This window comes from Ruditapes philippinarum, unplaced genomic scaffold, assembly GCF_026571515.1.
Source record: "Ruditapes philippinarum isolate M1 unplaced genomic scaffold, ASM2657151v2 ctg2951_1_1_1_1, whole genome shotgun sequence".
NCBI classification, from domain to species: Eukaryota; Metazoa; Mollusca; class Bivalvia; order Venerida; family Veneridae; genus Ruditapes; species Ruditapes philippinarum.
The window spans coordinates 191979-219674 of record NW_026860528.1 but is presented as its reverse complement, the minus strand read 5'-3'; the positions used below and the strand labels follow the sequence as shown (position 1 = coordinate 219674).

The 27696-nt window shown below is 32.0% G+C and overlaps 1 protein-coding gene across 1 annotated transcript; it reads left to right on the top strand.

The window, feature by feature from the left end:
* Window positions 1-1133: 1133 nt before the first annotated feature.
* LOC132760478 (LDL receptor repeat-containing protein egg-1-like) lies at window positions 1134-18674 on the top strand. Its single transcript, XM_060752456.1, has 6 exons — window positions 1134-1206; window positions 1741-1845; window positions 3938-4459; window positions 8184-8300; window positions 9358-9531; window positions 18619-18674. The coding sequence occupies exons 1-6, from the start codon at window positions 1134-1136 to the stop codon at window positions 18672-18674; spliced, it is 1047 nt and encodes a 348-aa protein (XP_060608439.1).
* Window positions 18675-27696: the final 9022 nt, after the last annotated feature.

Below are 27696 nucleotides of genomic sequence, written 5' to 3'. Positions count from 1 at the left end.
TTCATTTCTTCGTGTTTTCGCTTTTTCGGGTTTTCAAAAAGAGAAAAAACGGTCAGAAGAAACGCTAATACACGAGACGTAAAACCTGTCGTCTATTTGCTTAATTTTTGTCGTATATTTGCAGTTTCATATTGTTGTATTCTGACTGTTTCGCATTGTTGTGTTTTTGCTTTTTTTGGCATTGTTGTATTTTTCGTAAATCTGCTTGTAGCAATCATGTTCATATATGATTAACATATCATCCAAAATTGACTTCTAATTATCCAATCACATTTTAAGAAATGTAACAAGGCGAAAAGTGCATCAATGCGAAAATGTAATAATGCGAAAAAGCGAAAACACGACAGGTGAAATGTGTGACATATTTTGTGTGTCGTATTTTCGCTCTTCTTCTGTCGTAGTTTCGCTTTTTTGCCTAGAAAATTCAAAAAAGCGAAAACTCAAGAGTCCAGCTTTGTCGTCTCTTTGTGTTTTTGCATTTTCGCATTTTGAGGTGAAAAGGTGAAAATACATGGCATAAACAGCCACCATAGATAGAAAATAGTGAAGAAAAGTTTATGTGATTGATAGACCAGGGATATTTTTGGATCGATTTGTAAATGTAACAAAAATGTGAGTAGAAAGAAAAAAATTGCCGCCATTTACAAATTCTAGGGGCCAGTCCTTCGCCCCTGGAACTTAGAATTTGTAATTGTTAGCCTTTTTTTTCTTTCGACTCGAGATTATGTCCTTTGATAATAGATGCAGCAAAATGCAACATAAACAAATAAATTACGATTCTTACCTTTAAACATCGAACCAAATATATCCCTACTACTAAAAATAATAATTCACGTTAACTTTACTTTCCGGAATTGCCAGTGATCCGAAACTACCATACAAACTGTACCGCACTTTTTTCCGTTAAATGTTAAATTCAAAAGTTCACCATATTTTCAATTTCAATCAAAGAAAATTCAAATCGACAATCAAACACAAGCTACACAAACACGCGTCTTATTTTCTGAACGAAACTCTTTGCTCACTTATTTAAAGTGACATTATGCTCATATTTTCATAGTCAAGTTGAGCTGAATTGACTTTATATTTCAAAAGATTGACTGTTAAAATGGTGTTTGACCTACAGTTGGAAAATGGAAAATTATATATCTGCCTATAATCTGCCTATAAGGACTGCCACACTCTTTTATAATCTAAACATTATAGGTAAAGTTTAATGGATATTTACAGAAATTTCGTTTAGATCTATTTGTTATTTATTGTTTATGCGAACTAAATTATTAAATTAAAAGGAATTATGGCAAAATGAAAACTTATTTTGATCTTCACCCTTTCACCTTTAGATGGGCATGATGTCACTTTAATTATATAAAATAATTATCTGGCGGAATAAAGTAAATAAATAAACTTTCAAGTTCTCCACGAAAACCCTAGACAGCATGTTTGTTATGTTTTTAATATGAAATAGAAATCGATAATGTCATTTTCGAAATAAATTATGACGTCACTTAATTAAGTTAGTGTTTAACTATTTGCTATCTTATTTGTTCGTAATTGAAAACGAAATAAAAATAATAAAATGACATATTGATTCGAGACCTGTAAGGGTATTTAATAAAATTGTAGAAACATAAAGACTGATAAAAACGAAAACATAAGCTATTGAAGAAAAGTCATTTGAATTAGGCAGGGCTTATTTTAAATATCTGGTTATCGGGCAATTATGATAATATTTATTAGGATGTGATGACAATGAATTCTCTTGTGATGGCGGACATTGTATAAAATTTAGTGAAGTGTGCGATTTTATATCCGACTGTGCCGACGGTACAGATGAAACATGTGGTAAGTAGAACAAATAAGAAATATGAACATTAATAATTCATTAGATTGCTAAATTTCTTTCCTTGGTGTCAGGTCTTTAAGACTATATTTTACTTTTTAGTTGGGACCCAACTAGTGTACTTACAAACCCGAATTTTCCAACCATACAGGGTAACGCCCACTGCAGTTACGTTTCATCACCACTATATATGCTATATTGTATTCCTACATTTTTCAAGGAAGTTGAATTCATAGTGATCATCCGACCATGGCCGACGCATAAGCGCCGCGAGTGAAAAATAATGTTCTGTATTTCTGAAAACTTTGATTTATTGCGAATAGAAAAGGAGATAAGAAACGTATCTTTTTTAAATTCATGTGCAATTTAGCTTGAATTACGGTATTAGAAATGAAGCGGATATAATTTGAAAGGTCTATGAATGGAGATAATAATTGGTTTATATTTATTCTATAATTGGAGATAAGCGATTGACGGCTCGCAATGTTCAACTTACTCATCCGTACCTTATCATCACATTTTTGTATGATATTCCAGAAATTTTTGAAAAAGACTATTTTGAAGTTTATAATTGCAAAGTGAATATTGAAATAGAAATAGCCAGATATGTAGATAATCTATGTCTCTGGAATATTTAAGCCGCCTATACTGTAATGTACAGTAATTAGATGAATCCGAAAACTTCCGGTTTACTTTATGACCTAGCCTACTTGACAAGCATGTCAGCCTGTTTAGCCCATAAGATAATTTTTAAAGCAAAACATATTTATTGATGTCAATTCGTTCCCGAACCTAAAACTTTCGTTAATAATTTCGAAGTAATTTGGGAGATCTCGAGTCTTTCGTCACCAAGACATTTCGACCCTACTGTAGCCTAGTCTCAATTTTTGGACTGCGAAACCGCCAGATTTTACAAATTGATATTACACAGATGTCTGCCTTTACAGGGAAAACCGGCATATACGCCTACAATTTGTTGGTATTGTCACGGCCGTAACGTCTCTACCAAATGGGGCACATTCTTAAATATTTCGGAATCATTTTATTTCTTTTGAATGAATAAAGGGACTCTATGAAAGATTAGAAAAAAAACGATTTAACCCTCAATATGAGCCATTTAGCCAAACAAGCATTAATGTCGTTTTTTATTTTTCCCTCACCTCCTAGTGTTTTCCCCTTTTTACAGCCGAATAAAGGCTGTTTAACCTACGCAGCCCAATAAAGGTATATTTACCCCTGAAATGCTAATATTTTCCCCTAAAGCCCCTGTGCATATTCTTCACCAGAACAATGACTTAACATCAGCTTACTTATATCATTTAGAAGACAGAAAGCTGTCCCTGTAGATAGCCTCAGCTATTGATTTTATCAAACAAAATATTGAAGACCACATGACTGACTCAAACAAGTAATTGAAAGCATTAAAAGGTTTAGGTGTACCATCAAAAAAGACTCTTCGTCTTCAAATTGAGTTTAAACATCAATAATAGTATATGTTTTGATAAATTTTGTGTTGCTGAAAAATTTAATGAATTTTTTACGACTGTTGCTCAAAAGTAAGTTGAAAAACTTCCTACTAGTATGAATAATTTTGGAAGAAACTTTATATTATATTTTTATAGTAAAAAGGGTGTTGTACGTAACAGTTTTTCTTTATCTGTTATTACTAAGGGAACTGTAATTAAGTACTTAAATAAACTAGGGGCCAATAAAGCTACAAGCTTGGATGGTATACCTGCGCAATTTATAAGGATAGTGTTCACAACATTGCTGAACCCCTTAATCATATACGTAATTTGTCCATTATTACTGGTATTGTTCCAGATGATCTCAAGTCTGCCCGTGTTGTTCCATTGTTTAAAAAATACTGAACCTGGTAATTATCGACAAGTGTCTATTTTAAGTGTAGTGTCCAAGGTCCTTGAAAGAATTATTTATGACCAAGTAGATAGTTACTTATCAGAGAATAACCTACTTTATACCCATTAGTCTGGTTTTAGACATAGATATTCTACTGAACTTGCCTTTTACACCTTACAGATTTCATTAAATTTGAAATGGATAAAGGTAATTATGTTGGTATGGTCTTTTTAGATTTACAAAAGGCGTTCGACACTGTCGATCATAATATTTTACTCATGAAACTTGATGCTATGGGGTTTTCTAGTGATGTTATTCACTGGTTTAGGTCTTACTTATCTAGCCGTACACAAATGGTCAATGTCTCCGGTGTACTTTCATCTACCGCCAATGTAGCTTGTGGGGTACCCCAAGGTTCGATCCTTGGCACTCTCCTATTCTTGATTTATGTTAATGATATGGAGGCTGTGGTTCGTAATAAATTGCTTCTGTGTGCTGATGACTCAGGTATTTTAGTATCAGGTAAAGATATCCAGTATATCACCTCTCAGCTTACTGATGATCTCAGCAGTGTGAGTAAGTGGCTCACTGGTTATAAACTTTCCTTACATCTTGGAAAGACAGAGTCTATTTTATTTGCGTCTAAACCAAGACTTAGGTCATGTGATCAACTAAATATTGTATGTAATGGTACTACAATAACATCCACCAAATCTGTTAAATACTTAGGTGCTGACATAGATCAATGTCTATCTGGTGAGTCTAAAGCTAACCAGGTAATTAAGAAGGCCAATGCAAAACTTAAGTTTTTATATAGAAAAAGTTCATGTTTCAATAGGTATACTAAACAGCTTTTAGTTTCTTCATTAATACAATGTAATTTTGATTATGCGTGTGCCTCCTGGTATTTAGGGTTGAGTCAAAATCTAAAAAATAGACTTCAGGCCACACAGAATAAGTTGGTGAGGTTTACACTTAATCTCAGTCCCCGTACTCATATAGGGAGGGCTCATTTTGAGGAAATTATGTTTCTTATGGTGTTGTTGAGATTTTAGATGATTAAAGAAAAAAACCCACATTGTCATTCGTCCTTCACAGTCTTGTCCTGAATATGAATATAACTAGATACGTATTGAAGGGATTTTATGTAAATTTCATAAAGTGATAGAGACTTTTGAGAGGAAGTGCAGTGTTTAAGAAACATAACTTAACCTTGCTTCATGATTTAAATATCTCCTTTAAGTTAAAAATGCTTATTCCAAACTATCACTTAAACTTCACCCAGTTGTACAGACTCGAATTTTTCAAAGTGTCAAAGAACCATAACTGCATTCCTTAGTTTTTAAATATCTCCCTTATAATACATGTACTTAATTATGCTTGTTGTCCCCCACCTTTTCGAAGAAAAAAGGGGGATATAGAAATAGGCTCCGTCCGTCTGTCTGTCCGTCCGTCCGTCACACTTACGTGTCCGGTCCATAACTTTGTCATTTATTTTAGGAATCTGAAATAACTTGGCACAAATGTTTGTTATAATAAGACGATGTGTCATGCGCTACAATCAGACCCCTACCTCCAGGGTCAAGGTCATACTTGCTCATTCAAGGTCAACATTGTCTATTTGATGGTATATGTCGTGTCCGGGTCATCACCTTTTTATCTTTGAAGGGATTTTGTAAATACTTGCCACAATTGCTCACAATAATAAGAAGATGTGTCATAAGCAACAACCGTTCACCTACCTCCAAGGTCAAGGTCACACTTGGAGGTCAAAGATTAACATAGTCTGTTGCAGGGTATATTTCGTGTCTGGTCCATAACTTTGTCATTTATCAAAGGTATTTTGGATTACTTGGCACAAATGTTTGTTATAAAAAGAAGATGTGTATTGCGCAATAACGAGACCATTACCTCTAGGGTCAAGGTCGCACTTGCTCATTCAAGATCAGCAATGTCTATTTGAGGGTATATGTTGTGTTCGGTCTATAACTTTCTTATCTTTGAAGGGATTTTGTAAATACTTGCTACAATTGTTCACAATAATGAGAAAATGTGTCATGCGCAACAATCGGTCACCTACGTCCAAGGTCAAGGTCACACTTGGAGATCACATATTAACATAGTCTGTTATAGGGTATATTTTGTGTCCGGTCCATAACTTTTTCATATATCAAAGGATTTTTAAAAATACTTGGCACAAATATTCACTATAAGGAGACGATGTGTCGTGTGCAACACCTGCATCCCTACCTCTAAGGTCAAGGTCACATTTCGCGGTCAAAAATTAACATAATCTGTAAAAGGGTATATATTGTGTTCGATCTGGAACCTCTTTATAGTTCAAGGGATTTTGAAATAATTTAGCACAAATAATCACAATAATAAGACGATATGTCAAGTACAACACCTGCATCCCCACCTCCAAGGTCAAGGTCACACTTAGAGGTAAAAAATTAACAAAGTCTGTTATATGGTATATTTTGTGTCCCGTACATAACGTCTTCATAGATCAAGGGATTTTGAAAATACTTGGCACAAATAGTCACAATGATAAGTTTATATATCATGCGTAACACCTGTGTCCCTACCTCCAAGGTCAAGGCCACATGTAGAGGGCAAAGATTTACATACTTATATATTTTGTGTCTAGTCCAAAACTTTTTCATAGATCAAGGGATTTTCAAAATACTTTGCACAAATAATCAAAATAATAAGACAATATGTCAGGCGCAAAACTTGGGTCTAAACCTCCAAGATCACACTAAGAGGTCAAAGATTAACATAGTCTGTTAGAGGGTATATTTTGTCCCATCTATAACTTCTTCATAGTCCAAGGGATTTTGAAAATACTTGGTACAAATAGTTACAATAATAATACGATATGTCATGCAATACATCTGCACCACTACCTCCAAAGTCAAGGTCACACTTAGAGGTCAAAGCTCATCATGATAGATTTTTAAATTCAGTGTTGAATTTTATTTCTTTAAATAAACTTACTGTTGCAATTGCAGATCTAGCATTGATCATAATTTTGGACCGAAAGTCCTTAGATCCATACTTCAATCTTTTGAAATAGCACAATTTTATGCTTCATATAAAAGTTCCCCGAGGTGGGGGACGTTGGTAACTCTGTTACAAATTCTTGTCCAGAGAAATACTGGAAAATAGTTGATGAAATTTAATTAAATTTTTACACTGCGAACACATACAATTGAAAGGAAATGTATTTTCAAAGAACCATAATTTTCCTAGCTAAATTTTACAATTATCATCTCTTATAATACATCAACATTTAAAATATTGCTTTTCTGGAGTAAATCTTTTCAACGATATCTCACTCAAGCTAACTACAGTTGTAGAGACTAGTGAGCAGAATTGCTGGGTCAAAAAACCAAAAGTCTACATTACTTGATGTTTTAATTATCTCGGTTTATATTATTTCATGATACTTGTTCAAACATATTGTATGAATTTGATTGAAATTTCATACAGTGAAAGCGATAAGCATGAGAAGTGCAGTGAACAAAAGCCATCATAAGTTCTAATGACATGGCCATATTCATTTAATGTGATGCAAAAATATTGACCATTTGAGTGTTTTCTTGATACTGATACAGAATATTCAATATATTCATATCACAATTGATTATTTTTCATAGCATTGTCTCCCTTTATTATGTCATGTGTTAAAATATTCGAGCTTGCAGTTTCCTCTAGAAGCTCTTTCTTCACCTGTTGCTCTTGTCAAAAAGGGTCATTAACGGTTTGTGATGGACCTACACGTGCATGTAACCGAAATATTATATTTAAACATGTGTGTCATAGAATAATTTTATCAACTACTGTTCATTTACTGTATTGTGCAATTTATATTTATCAACCGGCAACAACGTTCACTCATTGAAATATCTGCCCCCGAAATAGTAAAGAAATGGTAAATTTAATCCTTCAAGTACGTCCCAACTGCAGTGCCTTCAGCACGCTGATCTAATACAGTGTAGCTGGCCTATAACGAATTTCTTGGGAAACGGCAAATGGCTGTTTTATATAAGAAATTCGTATGGACATGATGCATATCGTTGAGGTAATTGTTATTATGGTTTAAATACATTTTCTTTATAAGCAGCATGAAAAGTTACATAAAAAACTAAACAAAATTGCAGATAAGGGTTATCTTGGTGATACATTTAAAACTTATATATCCTACAGCGATATGGCATCAATAAAACGTAACTACGTGAAACCACGATTAAATTACGGATTAACAGCCTAATTTTAAAATTACCAAACTATTAAAATTGAAGTCACAACATTCACTATACGAGTATGACATTTTGAAAAAAGTGTTATTTATAAAAATTAAAAAAGTTTGTTTGTGGAACTAACTTACATGTCAAATTCAAATTTAATTAAATTGATTTGTTTCGTGCATGTTTAACTTTTACTGCATATTATTTGTTTTACAAACATGTTTCAGATTTCCAAAAGTGTGATGAAAATGAATTTCGTTGTGAAAATAAACAATGCATTCCATCAGAAAAACGATGTAATGCTAAACCTGACTGTTTGGATAAAAGCGACGAAAAAAACTGTGGTAAGTATAAAATATTACAATTCTATACAAATCAACTTAAGGATACATGTAAGTAAATATGTCTTACTAAAAAAAAGATCGTATGAACTATGTATGGGACTCTGCGTTCTTTGCTACAAATAAAGTGGTCCTTTCTTAAAAACTGCCAGACATTTTAATGCCACTTTATTTTCATAGTGTGTCCACTCATGGTGTGCATGACTAAAAATAACATATATATATATATATATACTTTGTATGAAGTCAAAACAGGTTCATTTCATATACATAAAAGTACCATGTAGTAATTACCAATATTGTCAAATATCCAATTTGGGCATAGTATATTTAATTAAGAAAATTCATTTTATAATGTATATTACTTACAAATTAAGTCGAATGATTAAGAACGGCTTTACTTACTTGACATTAATTAAACTGATTAACAAATGTCATCAGTCATAAAGTTTTAAATATATTGCGTGAAGACATATAGCATTAAACATCATGTTTAGAAAGTGGAAAAATATTAATAAAAACATTATTTTAATAAATAGTTCCTGCAAATCACAAGTATGTTAATCACTATATTTGCACTGGCTTTTTATTTTAAAAGGTAAGAATTGTTTAAAAAATATGATCCGTAGACGCCATAAAAGGACGAAAACGATGTTTTTTCGTCGTTCCAGAACAGAATAGATCGAATGGCGACTTTCTCAAGTGCATTAATTTAGGCACCTGAGTAGAACCACATTTATAAGGTAATCGAAATTCGGTTATCCGGCTGAAAAGTTTCCAAACATGAAAGAATCCAAAGTGCATGTTGTGATGATTCGAACTAACAGCGTTGAGGTACACAAATCGATGTTGCAAATCTAAATTTTGAAGAAGCAGGAATCATCATCTTACACTTAAATTTTGTTTCATAGTCAAATACATTGAAACTCTTCATTTACATTTTATATATGAAATGAAAAAAGAATATTATGGACTAAGATTTTTGCAAAAACAAATGAATATAATTGTTATCAAGGTTCATAAACATATGTCATAAATACATCTTTTCTTTTAATTTAAGAGTCCTGCACAAATTCATTTCTGTGTTCTGGTGATTACAAATGTATTCCTCTTCGTCTGACGTGTGATCGCTACCCTGACTGTACAGACAGCAGTGATGAATTAACTTGCCATAGTAAAATTCCAACATCTGCTGATTTAAGGGATGAATATCCTTCTATGGCAGGTTCGAAAGGTGAGCAAAATTCTTATATCAAGTCATTGTTGACTCAAAATCATTTTTTGTCTTCTTTTTGTTTGTTTGTTTTTTTTTTTTTTTTTTAAAAGCTCAGAACATTGATGACAAAAGCATGAGTAAAAAACTGGATACAAGGTGATTCCTAGGAAGCATTTATCACAACAATATTGCAGGAGAAGTGCAGACTCGGTTGGTTTAATTCAGTCTGTACATGAGGGCTAATGAATACGTTCAGCATTCTTCACGCCTCCTAGCACCGGCATGAGCGGTACTCAATCCTCAACACTCAATAGTGTTGGCATCAATGATCCCGAAGGACAAGAAAAATATAACAACACTGAAGTGAAGTACGGGGCAACTTTTTACAGCTGCCACACAGCACTTGACACCTGCTGTTGTGAAGTATAAAAATCTGGAAACAAAGTGATACATTTCATAGTATCTTTTAAAATGGAATGTGAGAACTTAAATTTTGCCGTGTTGGGCTTTCTTTAGGAATTCTGTTTTTATCTATTTTAACTTCCTCTTTTCTACCTAATGTCAATTCTTTTAATGCCTTTAACCTATATCTTATAGTTATGATCAAACTTAACTTTTTTTAAAAAAAATGCAAACTTAAATGGAGCTTTCCCTGTCAAAAATATATCGCAAATGAAACTTCAGCTATACACGATTATTAACCCATATTTGGATCTATCAGTAGTTTATAAACATTTGAAAGACTTCTCAAAGTAGAAAAGAAGAATCAATTAAAGAAAAATACCGGCACCAGCAAAATTAAAAGAAACATAATATACTCTTGTTTTATCACCAATAATTCTAATGTTAACAAAGCAAATCTAATCATCATTCACGCTATTGTTCTTTATGTTGAAATTCATTTTTTGAGTTTTTTTCGAAATGCTGGTACCTTTCCGACAAGGACATATTTCATGGTCATGTTTTGACTATACTTATGTTTTGTTCTCAAAATATATAAAAGAAAAAATTAAAACCAAATATCATTGCATGTTTATTAGTATTTTATTTGTACGCATTGTATGGTTTATCAATTGTCATTGGCCATTTTTTTGGTAAATTGCTCTTATGTCTAATATTTTTTCAATCTGTAAAGCATTTTATTCAGTTGCGAATCAATCGTGACAAAAATGATTTCAAAAAAGACGCATGGTTTTCTGAGAAATGGCAAAATTGTATCCTTTGTACTTTTTAATCCTGCATAAAAGTACAAGTACATAAAGACATTCATGTACATCAGCTTAACGCTTCTTGATCAATGTTTCATTTCTTGCATTGTTGCAAATAATTACTTTTTTATTTTTTTTTTCAAATGGGAATACATTTTTATTTATCTCTGTATACAAATAATGATCCCACAATTGTCTAATTTCATGGCAATGGACTGCTTACCGGACCAAAATAGCATGGAACCAGGCTACAATTAATATGTGTCTCCATCTAAAGAGTATCTGTTTTTCATTGATCAAAGCGCACCGGTGTAAGTGTTGTTGCACTGCATTGTCATAAAACGTCATATATTTTCTTTCTACACATTTATTTACAATTGGCAACAAGAAAAATTTCGTTCTGGAGAAATTAAGTTAATCTTATCCTAAAAAATTCTTTAATTGCTGCTTTTCATATTTTGTTGCAAATGCATAAAAGGCATCAAACCCGTTACCAAATCTAATCAAAATAAAAACTCACATATGACCTCGCTTTACTTCATCAATAGATAAATCCTCTGATTAATGGATAAAGTAACAAATTTTAACATTATTATAAAAATGATAATATAGCAAACGTATTTTCTTTTTCACTGCATACAACATAAGAAAAGCCTTTTACCGCCACAACACGTAAAAACTTTGAGAGATTTTGCAAAACGCATTGAAAATTCAACACGAAAACGTTTAAATTCTAAAAATGAACGCCGTCCTGTATTAAATGAGGACTAGTGTGGTCGTAATGGAACTTCATTGTCTCTGCGTTTACCCTTTAACCCATTACTTCATGAGCATTTTGTGAAAAATGGCTGTTTCATGTTCATCTCATATATTCTTATGTTTTGTCGTGTTCACATAGGGGTAAAGCAATTTAAGTGAATATCGTGTTTATGCTCTCCAAAGGGAAAGCATATATTCGTCGCCTTGTCCGTCCGTCCGTCTGTCTGTCCGTCCGCTCTCACAGGACAATAATTATGTGGCTAGAGGGACAATAGGTAACTGTTCATTCTCTTTGATGTCTTTCTTCCGTAATGCTTTTTGAGGCTATTTTCTTTTGTGTAGCTAAAAAGAACAATAGAGAGAACAATAGAGTAGCCACATTTTCACTCTCAACTCTCCTGTTAGAACGTCCGTCCGTCTGTCCTTCTGTTTGTATGTCCGTTGTCCTGGCCGGAGAATAATTTTTAAACCCTTGGAGATAATTTATTTAAACTTCAAACATCGAGGCAGAGTGCAGTGTCAAAGAACCATAACTCTATTTCGCCCCGTTTTTGAATTATCTCCCCTTTTAGAAAAATCTTGTCCAAGAAATAGCTCTAAAACTATAAGAGATATCAACATAAAACTTTGTAGGTAGATTGATATCATTGAAAAAAGTGTAGGTCAAAAGAAACGTAACTCTGCCTTACCTAATTGTGGAGTTATTGCCGTGTGTTCAATTTTACAATTTGAACTTTGTCTAGAACATTACTCTTAAATTATAAGAGATATCAACATGAAACTTTGTAGGTACATAAATCTCATTGGATAAAAGTGCATATCAAAAGAGCCATAACTCTTCTTAGCTTAGTTTTTGAATTATCTCCTCTTTTAGAAAAAAATTGTCTGAGACACTTCTCTATAATTACAAGAGATTTCAACATGAAACTTTGTAGGTATATATACTCGTATATCAATAGGATCATGTGCAGTACACAAATACCTAACTCTGTCTGGCCTTATATTTGAGTTATTTCCCTTTGTTCATTTTTGAAATTTTGAACTTTGTCAGGGACACACCCCGGAAACCATAACATGTATCAACCAGAAACTTTGTGTGTTAATAGATCGCATTTATTACAAGTCCAGTGCAAAGAATATTTACTCTGCCCTGCCTTATTATGAAATGATTGCACTTTGAACTTTGTCCAGGGACATAACTCTGAAACTTAAAAAGGTGTACTTTCCTGTGTCAAATACCTATTCGGGGAGCATTTCGCAGTTCCAAACCGGGTTCTTGTGATTTAAGTTATTTCAGCTCATACAATAAAACTGTCAATAGATATAAACATTTTTTTTATGTCAGAAACCCTCTTTCTGAGGTACCTTAATGTCTTAAAATTGACAAGGATTCACATTCATTGTAAGTATCCTAAATTTGATCCTTATTTTATTTATGTTCTTGCCTGCAAAACTTATCACACAAAGATCCTCATGAATATTTTAACAAGTTACTACAATAGAGATAAGTCATTAGTTAAAACGGAGAACTGTCGATAGGAACTAATAATAAGTTAAAAAGCATAAAACAGTCAGCTGAAGGTTTCCTTTTTTTCATTTTTAGCCGTTTTAAACAACAACAACAAAAACAACATGTATTAAGCGTTAAACACCTCAAAGATGCATATAGACAATATATAAAATCATATGCTAAACTATAAATGAAGCTAAACAAAAAGCAAAAACATACAGAATAGTCAGAAAAGTAACACGATATCATCCAACCTTTAATTTCTTAGATTATTCGCAACTTTGTTTACTGTTCTTTTTTGGTGCCCTGACATAAGTTTTTCAAATTAAAAAATACTTGTCCAATGGCAATAAAATCTTTTAAAGTGTTTATGTCTTAGATGTCTGTATTAAGGGCAAACTAATAAAAAGTGGTATTCATCTTCAAATTGATGCATGGTACAGTTATTACATTATCTATTTACTCTATCCATGTTGTCTTTTCTTCCAATTTCGATATGAAGTTCTAAACCTACAATAATTCGATTCTGAAGCATTCATCGATTAAAAAGTTTAAATTATTTTCAAAAACAAAGTCATGCTTAAAGGACTCGTATGATGTAAGTCGACTTTAATTATTTTTAATTGTATACTGTTCTTGATTATATATATAATGATACGCTGTTTAATAGACTGAAACATTTATATTTGCTTAATTTAACCATACATTTGTCATTCTTATTTTATCAAGTATTTATTTAACATACCATGTCGAGTTAGAACCATTGTACTTTTTTCGATTATCTGCATCTGACCGTAACATATTATGTACATTGAAAACTGCACTATTTGTTGGTAGGTTTAAAATTTTTATCCAGAATTTAATCATTATAAATTTTCTATGTACATACATGGGGTATCGTCCAAGGTCCCATATAAACATTCCCTGATAGTCGATATTTCTACCCTAAGGACTTTTCTACAAAACTTGATATGAATCATTTCAATATCTTTAGCTTCATGATATCCCAAAACCTCCGTGCTATAATTCAAGATAAAATTTACAAGACTATCAAAAAATTACAAACTGGTAAGTATTAATCTTTTCGTACTTTCTCGACAATTTCGTGAGTCGATTTAATAGTATTTGAGAGTAAATTGTCTGCAAGATAGACATTAGGTAATTCCTCTATAATGTTTTGGATCATCCGCATTAACACTTTTTAAAACTGGGATAATACTACCTTCACCCCAAGTTTTTCAGCATTCATAAACATTTTGCTATATAGTTTAAGTAGAAAAGAGCTTATAAAATTAAATGATTTTTTTAATATTTCCGAGGGCAAATCCCGGGGCTCTTTCCATTATTTTGAGAAAATACGGCGTCCTTTACTTCTAGTCAAGAAATTTCTGCGTCTAACTCTACATCATATTGTTCGGAAATGCTTAAATTTTTTAAACTTATATTTTCTACCCCAAACAAAGACTGTAAATGATGGCTTTAAATTTTCTTTCCGAGTATTTTTAGGCTAATTCTCCTTTTTTACATGTTTCTAAAATTGTTTTTGCCTAGATTTTGCGATATTTGCTTTATTCCTTTCCTCGTTTATCTTAAATGTTTTCTTTTTCCAGAATTAAACTTTATGGTATTTACTTTTTAAATAAAAATAAATATTTTGCAAATGCACATCATTTTTATTTTTCGAAACTGATTTCTTGCTTTTGTGAATTTTTTCCTTGCTTCGTAACACGCTGCATTAAACAATTTTGTTCTATCGTGATTTAGATACTGCGTTTTCTTTGTTACTCGATGTTTGTTGATATTGTTTGCTAAATGCTGAAATACCGTGTCTTGTTTAACTGAATTGTCAATACCGTCAGTCTCTTTATTTTTGCATAATAACTGAATCGCACTTTGTTGCCCGGGTAAACGTTCCGTTAATACTTGACTTTTAGTCTCGTCTCAAATAACACGTTTATTCTTGTGCGCACTGTTAGGTTTTAAACAGGTTTGATTTGAAATGTCAAGTACTATTTAATCAGGTGTATGATCGAAAAACTCGTCCGGTGGAAGGATTTCGAAATCTGAGATGATATCAAAATCATTGACATTTGAGATAAAGTAATCAACGACGCTATAACCGTTTCTGTTGTAGAAATATAATTTCCTATATTCGCATCCTTCTATAACCTACCATTAACGATTAACATATTTGAGGATTTACATAAACTTAATAATCTCGTCCCGTTAGCATTTGTCACGTGATCTTTACTTACACGTGGTGGTACGTGGGTCAAATTTGACAACTGATCAGCGTCAATAAACCTATCAAAACATAAATAATCAATTTGGTTTGATGTTCGGCTACTAAAATCACCATTTTCCAATTATTTTGATATTTTTAATGCCTAACTCTATGGTTTCAAAGATATCAGTTTCCTGCATATCAATTGCTTTTGAACTATTTGGCGGAATATATACATTACAAATATAAATATCGTCTACTGTATTCAATGCGTTTTAAATAATTTGATTCCTACAATACCACAAGATAAAATTCTCTTAGATCTTAATATTATAACTTAAATACTGTTTATAATATACTGAACTTCCGCCACTATATCGTCCTTTTGTACCATTGTGTGACTTCTTCCCATATAAATGATCGCATTTAAAGCGCTTAATTTCTAAATTCAAATGTTGTTTTTATGAAAACCATGTTTCTGTTGTTATCAACAAACAGACGATGGCCAAGAAACCCAAACTGTACCTTAGGTTTTAGGTCCAGCCAAAATAACAGATCCAGTAACTACTTATAAATATATAAATATATTGACATGGAACATTGCAGGTATAAATAAACATAGACAAGATATTTCCTTGATACATTATTTATATGCTTTTGACATTATTGGTTTATTAGAAACATGGGGTAACTTTAATGGTGAATATGATACGTTTTTGCCTGGGTTTTGTCATTTTGATTGTATTAGAACATGTAGAAAGAAACACAATAATGCTTTAAGAAATAGTGTGGGTATAAGTGTTTTTGTCAAGGAAAATCACGTGACTTCAAAACTGATATCACGAATTAAGCATGAATTTACGGAGTGTGTTGTTTTACTATTGAAGGGTAGCTTATTTAGAGTAATGAAAGATATTATTGTATGCATAACGTATATTTCCCCTGAAGGATCAACAGTTTATCGTAATAATACTGAAAACACTGGCTTTGCACTATTAGATGACCATTTGTTAAATCTTAAACATGATTTTCCTAATTGCTATTTATATCTTGCTGGCGATTTTAATGCCAGAACAGTAGATTTCCGTGATTATATTCCATTTGATAACTTTGATTTTTTGTACCATGAAACAGTTGACTATGAATCAGATTGTTTTGATTTACATAGAAATAATAAGGATAATTCTCGATATAATAATTTTGGTAAATATTTAGTTGAATTATGTTGTACATATAACATACATATTGTGAATGGAAGATGTGGGAATGATAAAGTAGGCAAGTTTACATGTGTAGCAAATGATGGTCTAAGTGTGGTTGACTATCATATTGTATCAACAGAACTATTTTCCGTCATATCATACTTTAACATAGAAATGCGCGATGAATCGGACCATTTCCCCCTATTATCGCAACTCAAGTTTGAATCTATTTTCGAGCCTGTTGTCAATATACCTCAATCAAATACTACTCTGATTGAAAAATTTAAATGGAAGGATAAGTTCAAGGATACTTTTTTTTAGATATTTTCGATAGAAAATTAGCTAAATCCAGGGATGTAATTTTTCAAAAAATAGAATATGATATAAACGATGCAATTTCGTCATTGATAGAAGTATACCGTTCGTCTGCTACGCACAGTCAAATGTTTGCTTTACGAAAAAAGCAGTTTAATCAACCAAAAAAAGTAAAGAACATAAAAATATTATATTAAGTCAATTTAGGTTAACAAACAATATCCGTGATTACGAATTATATAAAGTTTCTAAGAGGCATTTCAAAAATACCTGTCGAAATAAGAAACTAATGAATCTATCTGAAAATAGAAATAAGCTTATAATTTCAAGAAATAACCCGAAGAAATTTTGGTCGCTAGTTAAATCTGGTTCGATACGAAATAAAATGACTTCTGAAATAACGGCAATCGTCTGGCTAAATTATTTTGAACAGTTACTATTTCAAGAAAATCAAATTCCCATTGTTGAATTAAATAGTCGTATAAATGATTTACAAACTGATGAAATAACAGACCAAATTCTTAATTGTGAAGTTACAGTTGAAGAAATAACAAGGTCAATTTCTAAACTAAAGTCAGGAAAATGTCAAGGTAAAGACGGTATATGTGCAGAGTTCTATTAAAATACTTGTCATAGTATATCTCCTATTTTGTGTAGATTGTTCAATAAAATCCTGACAACAGGTAATTTCCCAGACGCATGGTGTCAAAGCATCATAGTTCCTCTATATTAATCAGGCGATAGAAATGACCCATCTAATTACAGAGGGATTTCATTAATGAGTGTTATTTACAAAATATTTTCGAACATTATTAAGGAAAGGTTAGATAAATGGACAAATCATTTTGATATCAAAGATGAAGCTCAAGCTGGTTTTAGATCCGAATATTCCGTTGTTGATAACATGTTTTCACTTCAGGCTATGATTCAAAAGTACATTTCAAGGCCACAAGGTAGATTCTATGTTCTTTATATAGACTTTAAAAAAGCATTCGACTCCCTAGTACATTATAATATATTTAATAACATTTTAAGTAAGGGTGCAAATGGAAATTTAATTAAAGTTCTAATTTCAATGTATTCAAAGTTAGAAAATTACATCAAAGTATCAAATACATCGTTTAATGACAATAGGCGGGAAAATATATCATGTGATCGTATCTCCGGTCCGATCAGGTGTAACATCGGCACGAGACAAGGAGACGTGAATTCGCCCAGTATTTTCAACTTATACATTAATGACTTATTTACTCACTTGAGAGAAACGTGTAACGGTATATTTATCACGAGTGATATACCAGATATTTCATGTCTCCTTTTTGCAGACAACGTCGCGTGTGGGGCGGATACCATACATAACCTCCAATTACAGCTAAACGCCGTATCCGAATTTTGTAACCGTTCCGGAATGACGGTAAATATTAGTAAAACGGAAATAATGGTATTTCGTAACGGCGGTCCTCTACGTCATTCTGAAAAATGGACATTCAATGGCGCTTAAGTAAACGTTACTTCGATATATAAGTACATGGGTCTTTTTTTTACCCCAAAATTAATTTGGACTACCGCAAAATTTAGGCTAGCTGCACAGGCTAGAAAAGCCATATTTGCAATCAGACGTTATCAAATTTCATTTGGTCAATTCTCACATCAAGATATATTTAAGTTGTTCGAGTCCATGATAGTTCCGATATTGACTTACGGAGCAGAAATTTGGGGTCATTCGTATTCATCCGAAATAGAAAAAGTGTAAATTGAATTTTGTAGATACTTTTAGGTGTAAACGATTCCGTAAATAATAGTATGGCTTTAGGTGAATGTGGTCGTCTTTCGTTATGCTCAATATACTACATTAAATGCATCAAATATTGGTGTAAACTTTTACAGATGCCAGTGACGCGTTATCCATGAAGCTGTTACAATATGTTAAAGTTGCAAGATAATGTAGGGAGAAAAACTGGGTTACACATGTACGCGAACTTTTATACAAATAAGGATATGGTTATGTTTGGAGAAGCCAAGATATGGGTGATTTTAATATGTTTATATTTTCTTTTAAACAACGTATTGCTGACTGTTTGGAACAAAATTGGTCTGACGATATCCATTCCTCTACTAGATGTGATACATATACTACATTTAAATCTTTATTGAATGTTGAACAATATTTAACTATGGAACTGCCATTCCTTTTAGGAAATCACTTGCGCGCTTCAGATGTTCAAATCATAGGTTAAACATAAAAATTGGGCGCCATTATGGTATTGAGAGATCAGATAGAATATGTCCATACTGTTTTATTAATAGTAACCGTTTAGTTATTGAAAATGAATATCATGCCTTTTGTATTTGCCCCAAGTTTGATAGTATAAGACAACAATATCTGTTTAATTGGTATAAGGGAAGACTAGAACAAGTTAATTTCTCATACTTAATGAAAACCGAACATCATCCTACATTAAAAAGTTTAGCATTGTATGTAACCAAACTTATGACTAATATTGATAAGAATTGATTGGTTTCAATTATTTCTTTTTCTAGACAATTACATGAATGTCTATTGTATAGTTTTTCATAACAAAAGTCTGATTTTCCTTTCGTTTTTGCATTTATTTAAAAGGACTAGTTTTTGTATATTTTTTTCATTTTCGGAACTTGATACCACATGTTTTACATTAAGGGTTGTGGTAATATGTATATTCTCTACCTTGTTGTACAATGTTAAAAATTATGGAATATGCTACTATTTTGTATTTCATAACTTGTGACACAATCAGATGTACATGTATCTTTCTGTAATTATATAGTGTATTTGGGCCGATTGCCTAAATTACATTACAATAAACTTGAAACTTGTTGCTATAAACATGTCATAAATATACAAAATGTCCAAAAAATTCGGATCACCCAATTTTTCTTGAAAGTCCATTTACATTCCATGTAAATAATAATGAGAATAAAGAGTTGCTTCCCTTGACATTACTAATGGATTTGTGCCGTAGCCGTTTTTCTCACATACAATTGAACATTTATATAAAGCTTTCTTGCAATAAATTTTGCTTCGTTTCCTTTATCTGTTTCCGCTTTTTTTGACAGGATAAAGCTCATTTCTTGCATATCGCACTTGCTTCGGTTGTTGCTTGCCGTCGCCTACCTGCCGTTCCTTTAGGTGAAGTCGCGTTTCGTACCAACTTTACGAATTTGTTCTAGATCTGAGTAATCATGGAATTTAATGGTCGTGGTTTCTTAGTCAAATTGTTCCCGATTCTACGAGCATGATCGAATTTCATATGTAAAGCATCCATATTGAGATTTTCCGAACCGAAATCCTTTACCTTTTCAGATAAGTTTTCTGCCACGTCCTCCTTTACACCGTAAACAACAAGTTCTCTCTAAATTTTCGTACCAACTTTACGAATTTGTTCTAGATCTGAGTAATCATGGAATTTAATGGTCGTGGTTTCTTAGTCAAATTGTTCCCGATTCTATAAGCATGATCGAATTTCATGTGTAAAGCATCCATATTGAGATTTTCCGAACAGAAATCCTTTACCTTTTCAGATAAGTTTTCTGCCACGTCCTCCTTTACACCGTAAAACAACAAGTTCTCTCTCATTGACCTAGCATCTAAGTCATCTATCTTATCACTATCTTATCTCGGTTGTTCTCATATTCTTTTACCATTGACTCCAAAAGTTTGCATGATTTTTGGAGAGTAGGTATTTCTTTTTTTTTTGCTTCTAGAAGCTCAGTTTTCTGAATCTCGGATACAGAATTTATGAATGAACAGAATTGCTCTATCGAATCAACCCTGGACTCTATTGTATTTAGTTTGCCTTCAATATCCGATACTTATTATATTTACAGATTTTTCAATGCTTTCTATTTTAGGCAAATATTGCGTTAAACACTTCATGTCCTCCATTAGCTCATTTTTTACTGTAATTACATATATTAAAAAGGCACATTTTGTTTCAGAAACGAACATTTTTTCCTACTGAAGAAAGGGTGAACATGAATTGTATAACATTTAAATGATGGTTTTAAAGCATAATATGTGTTCAGCACGTAAAGAATGTGAAATGATTTGTCAAAATGTAAACAAATAAGTATTACCACTTCCATTTTCTGTAAGTTAAACGTACGTATTGCTCAGGTAATTGACCAATGTGTAACGTTTTTTGAAACTATAATAGGACACCATAAATTAAAACCTTTTGAGAAATGAAAACGAAATCATTTCAAGGCATGAGTGGCCTCTGATAGATAAATGGCAGATGTTTCCACCCAAAATATGGTTCCTGTGGTCTTTAAGGATCATTGATTGAGATGCTAAAATTACCTGTTAGGAACAGACTCGCACTGAGTCCTTTATTTTCAACTTAGTGTGTTTTTGTGTTGTCAATACTCGAAATGCATATGGTTTTTTTTCTGATTTTTTCACCCTTTATATCATACAAAATACTACTAAACATGTGTATTTGTTTATAAAATGAAAAACACATCTAAATATAATTACTCCTTTTCTAAGAAAAAAGACTCGAAATTGGTTTCAAATTGAATAAATGACCATTGGCTTGATCAGAAAGAAAGGATGGCCTTATCGCTTTTAAATGCTCACAGGATGATATTTGCGGCATGGTCAAGATTTTAATGCCAGGATACAATATGGTATTTTTTGTTAAACGGACCACAAGCATTTGAGTTGTGTTTTTTTGTTCTTTTTTAAAGTTTTCATATCATTGCTGAACAGTTTTACAAAAATTTACCAAATGCTTGAGGTACTGAACATGCTAGGCGGGTTAACCTATCTGCTATGTCTGGTCAAGGCAAAACATTTACAATGTATATAATTTCAATTATATTTAAATTTTATATTTGTATCTAAATTTAAATGTTTTCATAGATCATATATTTTACCACAGTCCACTGTTGTATCTATAGTATGGCAGATGAACAAAGGAAATTGTACATGACTCCCTCTACCCTTAATGGTCGGGACATTCAATTTTTCCTCTTTTTTTTCATCTTCATTTTTTTCTATATTAAGCTACAAGAATTTCAAATCTCAACTTATATCCTAAAGTATGCTCTAAAGAAAATAAAAACAAGCAAAACCCTAGATGCACAACTAGTCAACTACACCTACTGACTAACATTTCTGTAAAGTTTCATGACTCTTGTTCAAATACTTTTCGAGTTACGCAAGACAAAAGTCGAAATACTATGTCAAAGGAAATAACTCTAAAGGTACTGAATAAATCTAAAAACAAACATGGACATGGTCGAGTTTGTATGAGGCTCTTTGGAAAATTATTGAGTGATACATTATTTTTTCAATTATACATTGAACATATTAAGGCATTAAATTGCTATAATAATACATTGAAAAAAATGTATAAAAGCTACTCTAAAATATTAAGAAAATGGGACCCATTTGGTAAAGAGACAGGGTATGTGCATATTTACAACAGTCGCCATTGTAATGACGGACATCTGTGAAATATCAGTTGGCAAATTCGGTCGGTCTTGCATGCAAGGGAAGTAGGCAGTAGCAGCAGTAAGAAACGAGAAGCTAGAAATAGGTAGTAGCAGTAGCGTAGCAGTAGCAGTAGCACAGCAGTAGCAGTATTACAGCAGTAGCAGTAGCGTTGCAGTTGCAGAATCAGTATCACAGCAGTGGCGATAGCACAACATCAGTAATAACACATTTTTAAAACGTGAAATTGGCAATAACAGTAGCACAGCGTTGGCGGTAGCAAAATAAAATTATAAAACGTGACATTGGCTTAGCAAACGAAAAACACGTGAAATTGGCAGCAGCCGTACAACAGCAGTAGATTTAGCGCAGCAGTAGTACAGTTATAACAGTAGCAAAATTATTTAACGTGAAATCGGCAGTAGCATTATCACAACAGTAGCAGTAGTAAATTATAAAGAATGCGTGGTTGGCATTTGCAGTAGAAGTAGCAATATTAAAAAACGTGAATTTGGCAGTAGCAAAAAAAAAAATAAAACGTAAACTTGGCAGCAGCAGTAGCACCGCAGTATCAGAAGCACAACAGTAGCAGTAGAACAGCAGTAGATTTAGCGCAGCTGTAGCACAGCAGTAACAGTAGCACAGCAGTAGCAGAAGCAAAGCAGTAGCCTCAGCAAAATTATAAACCGTGAAATTGGCAGCAACAGTAGAGCAACAGTAGCTCAACGGTAGCAGTAGTTAATTTCAAAAAAGTGTCGTTGGCAGTAGCAGTAGAAGATAAGTAGCAGTAGCACAGCAGTAGCAGTAGTACAATTTTAAAACGTAAACTTAGCAAAAGCAATATCGCAGCAGTAGCAAAATCATAAAGCGTGAAATTGGCAGTAGCAGTAGCACAGCAAAAGCAGTAACAACATAATAAAACGTGAAACTGGCAGTTGCAGTAGATAGTGGCAAAGCAGTAGCAGTAGCAAATTTATAAATCGTGAACTATGCAGTAGCAGAAGGCAGAAGCACAGCAGTAGTTATAGCAAAATTGTAAAACGTGAAATTGGCAGTAGGTAGTTGCAAATCAGTAGCAATAATAAATTTATAAAACTTTATAAAACGTGACATTTGCAGTAGCAGTAGCCAGTAGTACAGTAGAAGCAGTAGCAAATTGAAAAAAAAACTTGTAGTTGGCAGTAGCAGTAGCAAAGTTATTAAACGTGAAATTGACAGTAGCAAAAAAACGTGAAATTGGCAGCAACAATAGCACAGCAGTAGCAGTAGCACAACAGTAGCAGTAGAACAGCAGTAGATTTAGCTCAACAGTAGCTCAGTAGTTGCAGAAGCACAGCAATAACAGTAGCAAATATTAAACGTGAAATTTTCAGTAGCACAGCAGTAGCAGTAGCATAGCAGTAGCCAAATAGAAACAGTAATACGGCAGTAGGGGTAGAAGTAGCAGTTTTAGTGGCAGTAGCAGTTCAGTGGCACATAAATAGCTAAACAGTGGGGCATGAATGATATTATACATAATATATACATTTTAATCAATCAATTAGGCTTAACATGTCTTACGACTTCCACAATTTGACGATTTTCAGTGTACATTTCGATATTCAACATAAATTTCTAAATAAAATTTCTGCCACAAAAAATGAGCACTTTTCTCAACTCTCGTATAATTTTTAGCAATCCTGTAACAACCTTGTAACATCTATGTAACCTTATTTATTCCGATTTCTTAAAAAAATTAAAGGCTTATGCAGTAACACTTGCAACAACCTGTAACATTTGTAACAATTATGAGTGAAACATTTCACTCCAATAACTCTCGGCATTTTACCTGACCATATCTCTTACCATCATGTGACTTAATATTATATCACCTGGTAGTCAGAATGCAAAGATCATGAGAATAAGCCATGATCCGGAGTGTAACCACGTTCAATTTTGATATAGAATAGAAAAACTGATTAATAAAACTTCATATTTCTTTTAAACGTAGTACATGTAATGAGCAACAGCCTTTTCAACCTTTACAATTGTAATTGTAGTGTATTATTTTTTTTTCTATTTCCCTTTGTTGGATTTATATTTTTCCTAGCCTCTGGAGAAGATAAGTATATCAAGTTGTGGCAAATATGATTAAAAAAACTCATGAGTTAAAGTAAGCAATATGTTATCTAAATGAAGTTTAACAACTGATTGCATTAAACATTTTTCGTTAATAAGGTCATTTATATAGAAATATGCACAGTCTTTATACATAGGAGTAGGGCTTACAAAACTGACAGCAACACACTACACATGGATTGGTTAAAAGTTGGAATTTAGTTAAATATATATCCGTCAATTTAAACTATGGCGAAAAATGTACTAAAGTAGAAAATTATTTTCAAGATATAAATTTTCTGTCAGATTTCAGTTTGGAATTACAATCAATCGGAAAAGAATCTGGAAGAATAACTGTTATGGGCATGCATGTTTTTGATATACATGATTTTGTAAACAAGGGCTATTTATGTATTATAAAGGTAAGTTTAGGTTAGAGTGAACTTTAAATCATCGTATCATCCAAAGAATTTGGTTTTTAAAACGATTGTTTTAAAATAAGAAGTTTGAATAATTTATATATCATTTCTATAATGGCATACCAGTTCTATAACAAATAATTATATGTTAATATATAAACAAATAGTGTTCGTTAACTTAAGTATCAGATAAAATCTGTATTTACAGTTCAAGTTTTGTCTGAAAACAATTTTTATTTGAATGTTGTACAGGTCTGACCCTCTTTTATGTACTTGGAACATTGAAAATTTGTGTAGTCTTTTTTGCTTTCACTTATATCAAATGTCAAGTTTATAGAAAAATAATAATAGACAATACGCCACAATAATAAATAATTAAAATCACCATTTAATTTTGTATCCCTTCTTAAAGCAAACAGATAGTATTTTACTTGTCAATTCTTTTTGAGTTATGTTTCAATAATGAAGCTGTATCAGCAGTGCATTATATGTTGTGTGTGGTATCTTTAATAAGCAATAGTAAAAACGGTCTCTTATACTTCTTTCAAGAATGGCAGTACAATGTTTTGTAAAATAACACATGGGCAACTGTTGATATAATAAGATGCATATTTGATTATTTAACTATTTAACTATTAACTATTTCTAAAATGTGATAAAAAAGTAGTTATATGCATTGCGCACTTATTGTAATGAAATATTATTCCTGTCGTAACTGAATTAGTGAGAGAAAAAAAGGAATTAAATAATATACACATGAATTAAATTCAACTTTTAAAGGTTTTGTTCTTGTTCCAGAAGAAATTTAACTGCAAACTAAGATTCAGTGAGGCGGCTGTTGTTGACAATTTTAATAATAAATTTGCGTACCCGGTTTGTTACTGCAATGAAATCGTAGAGACAGTAAGGTATGTGTTCAAATGACTTTACCAAAATTGTGTCATATCAATATAAGATCAATGTGACATGTGTATGGAAATTAAGTTAGAATCTATGCACATATTATAAATGTGTTTTCAGTTTATAGAATTTACATTTTTGGTAAAAAAGATTACTTTTTTATTTTCTAAGTTTGACAAATGTACCTCTTTGATATTGAAAATATTATGTTTACAAAGTTACAGATACATAAACCTCATGTTTTAACTATTAATTGTATATATTTATTGAAATCTAGAAACTTCATATTTAATATGTTTCATTTGATTAAGAAAATTAGCAAACGCCTACACTTCATTTTGGGCTTAGCATTCCCTGTTACTCTTTCAGTTCATCTGGGGTGCTTTTCATAAAGAATCTTTGGACCGATTTTAGTCGTTAGTGCAAAACTGTGATAAAACTGCGTTTCAAGAAAAGTCCAAAGTACAATTCTACTAAACTTAGGACTATTCCTTTAGGTGGCTAAGGGCACTCCTAAATTTTGTCTTAAGTTATAAATACAAAACAACAAGTGCTGAAAACACTTTGGAGCTCTTGTGTTATTGCCTGATATAGATATATAGTAAACAGTGGATGGCATAGGTGTAGATAAAGCTAATGTAAATACCAGCAAGTATTCAATACATTATTAAATGTATTTTGACATGTAACAACAACAAAAACAACTTCAATAGATACTTTTAAGATAACTTAAACACTTCAATAATGTTAATAATGTTCAACATGTTTCATATATTAGCCTTTTTATTGAACTAGATATTTCTTACGTTACAGTGAAATAGTGTATGGTCGTTAAATGCTTTGTAATAAATCACTCCTGCCTACAGTATTGGTATTTGTTATTATATTCCTGCAAGGTACATTACATTACAATAATTCACCCAGAATTAATATTTTTCCTAAATATTAAGAGGATACTTTTCTTGTTTGAGTAAAATATGGAATATTTTTTTCAAGAAACATGTCCGCCTTATGCAATTATGGAATAATTTTGAAAGAAAGTCAAAGATTATTAGTGCCCTTACAATTATAACATAAATGGAATGAAGTAAGTTAATACATAAGAAATATTAATGTATAAATGTCAATTATACATCATTTTTTATATTTTTACCAGTGTCTGCTTTATCATCTGTCAGTTTTCATTATTTCTTCTGTCATTTTTCATTATTTCACATGGCGAGGATAAGGCTATCTCCATTAGGAAGATTTTTTCTTAAGTAAAATGTTAGGACTAATCCTAAGTACAAAAGTAAAACACTCCTAAGTGCATTCTTATTCTAGTCCCAACTTTAGTCTTATGTTTTAGACTTACGATTCTTTATGAAACGCACCCTTATTTAAACAACACTGCAATTTTAAATGACAGTATTCATTCTATGTTAACCTTTAGTGACGTCTCTGTGTTTACAAAAGACATTTATTTATTTTCATAATACCAAAGTGATCAAACTCTATCTTTATTGTATATCATATTCACAAGTACAATAGAAATTCTGCTAGTTTTTGACTAACATTAAGTTTGATGATTCATTTTAAGTTCTTATTGTGATATATTATTATACTGAATTGTTAAAGTAGTATTTTGCTTTTTATCAACATATAATATTCTGTGACCGGAAAATGCACAACAAAACGATAATAGTATAAATAAGCAAAGTACCTCAAAGTAAATAAACAATATTATTCATATACTGTGCAATGAATATTGAATGGAAAAAAGAATGTTGTTTTACCAAGACTGATACATTGAATGCATTCTAAAGTTCCAGATATTATTATACTACGCATTATTATTGCAATGGAAGTGAAATCACAGATTTCGGGAGGTTTAACTTTGAAAGGACCCACACGAAAATACCCTTGGTTTCTTATCCAAGTATTTGTGTGTATGGTATGGAACCTTATAATATCAGCGTTATTTAAAAACTTATAGTCATATGTCATTTAAAGACATATTACAGATTAATATACTTCGATCCAGTATAAAATTCAAACATAAACATTATTACAAACCTTCAAAATAATTTG

Coding starts and splice junctions, on each gene's coding strand:
- LOC132760478 (XM_060752456.1), top strand. CDS start 1,134: ATGGAAAATTATATATCTGCCTATAATCTGCCTATAAGGACTGCCACA. Junction 8,301..9,357: donor AAGCGACGAAAAAAACTGTG/GTAAGTATAAAA, acceptor TTTTAATTTAAG/AGTCCTGCACAAATTCATTT. Junction 9,532..18,618: donor TTCTATGGCAGGTTCGAAAG/GTGAGCAAAATT, acceptor AAACTTTTACAG/ATGCCAGTGACGCGTTATCC.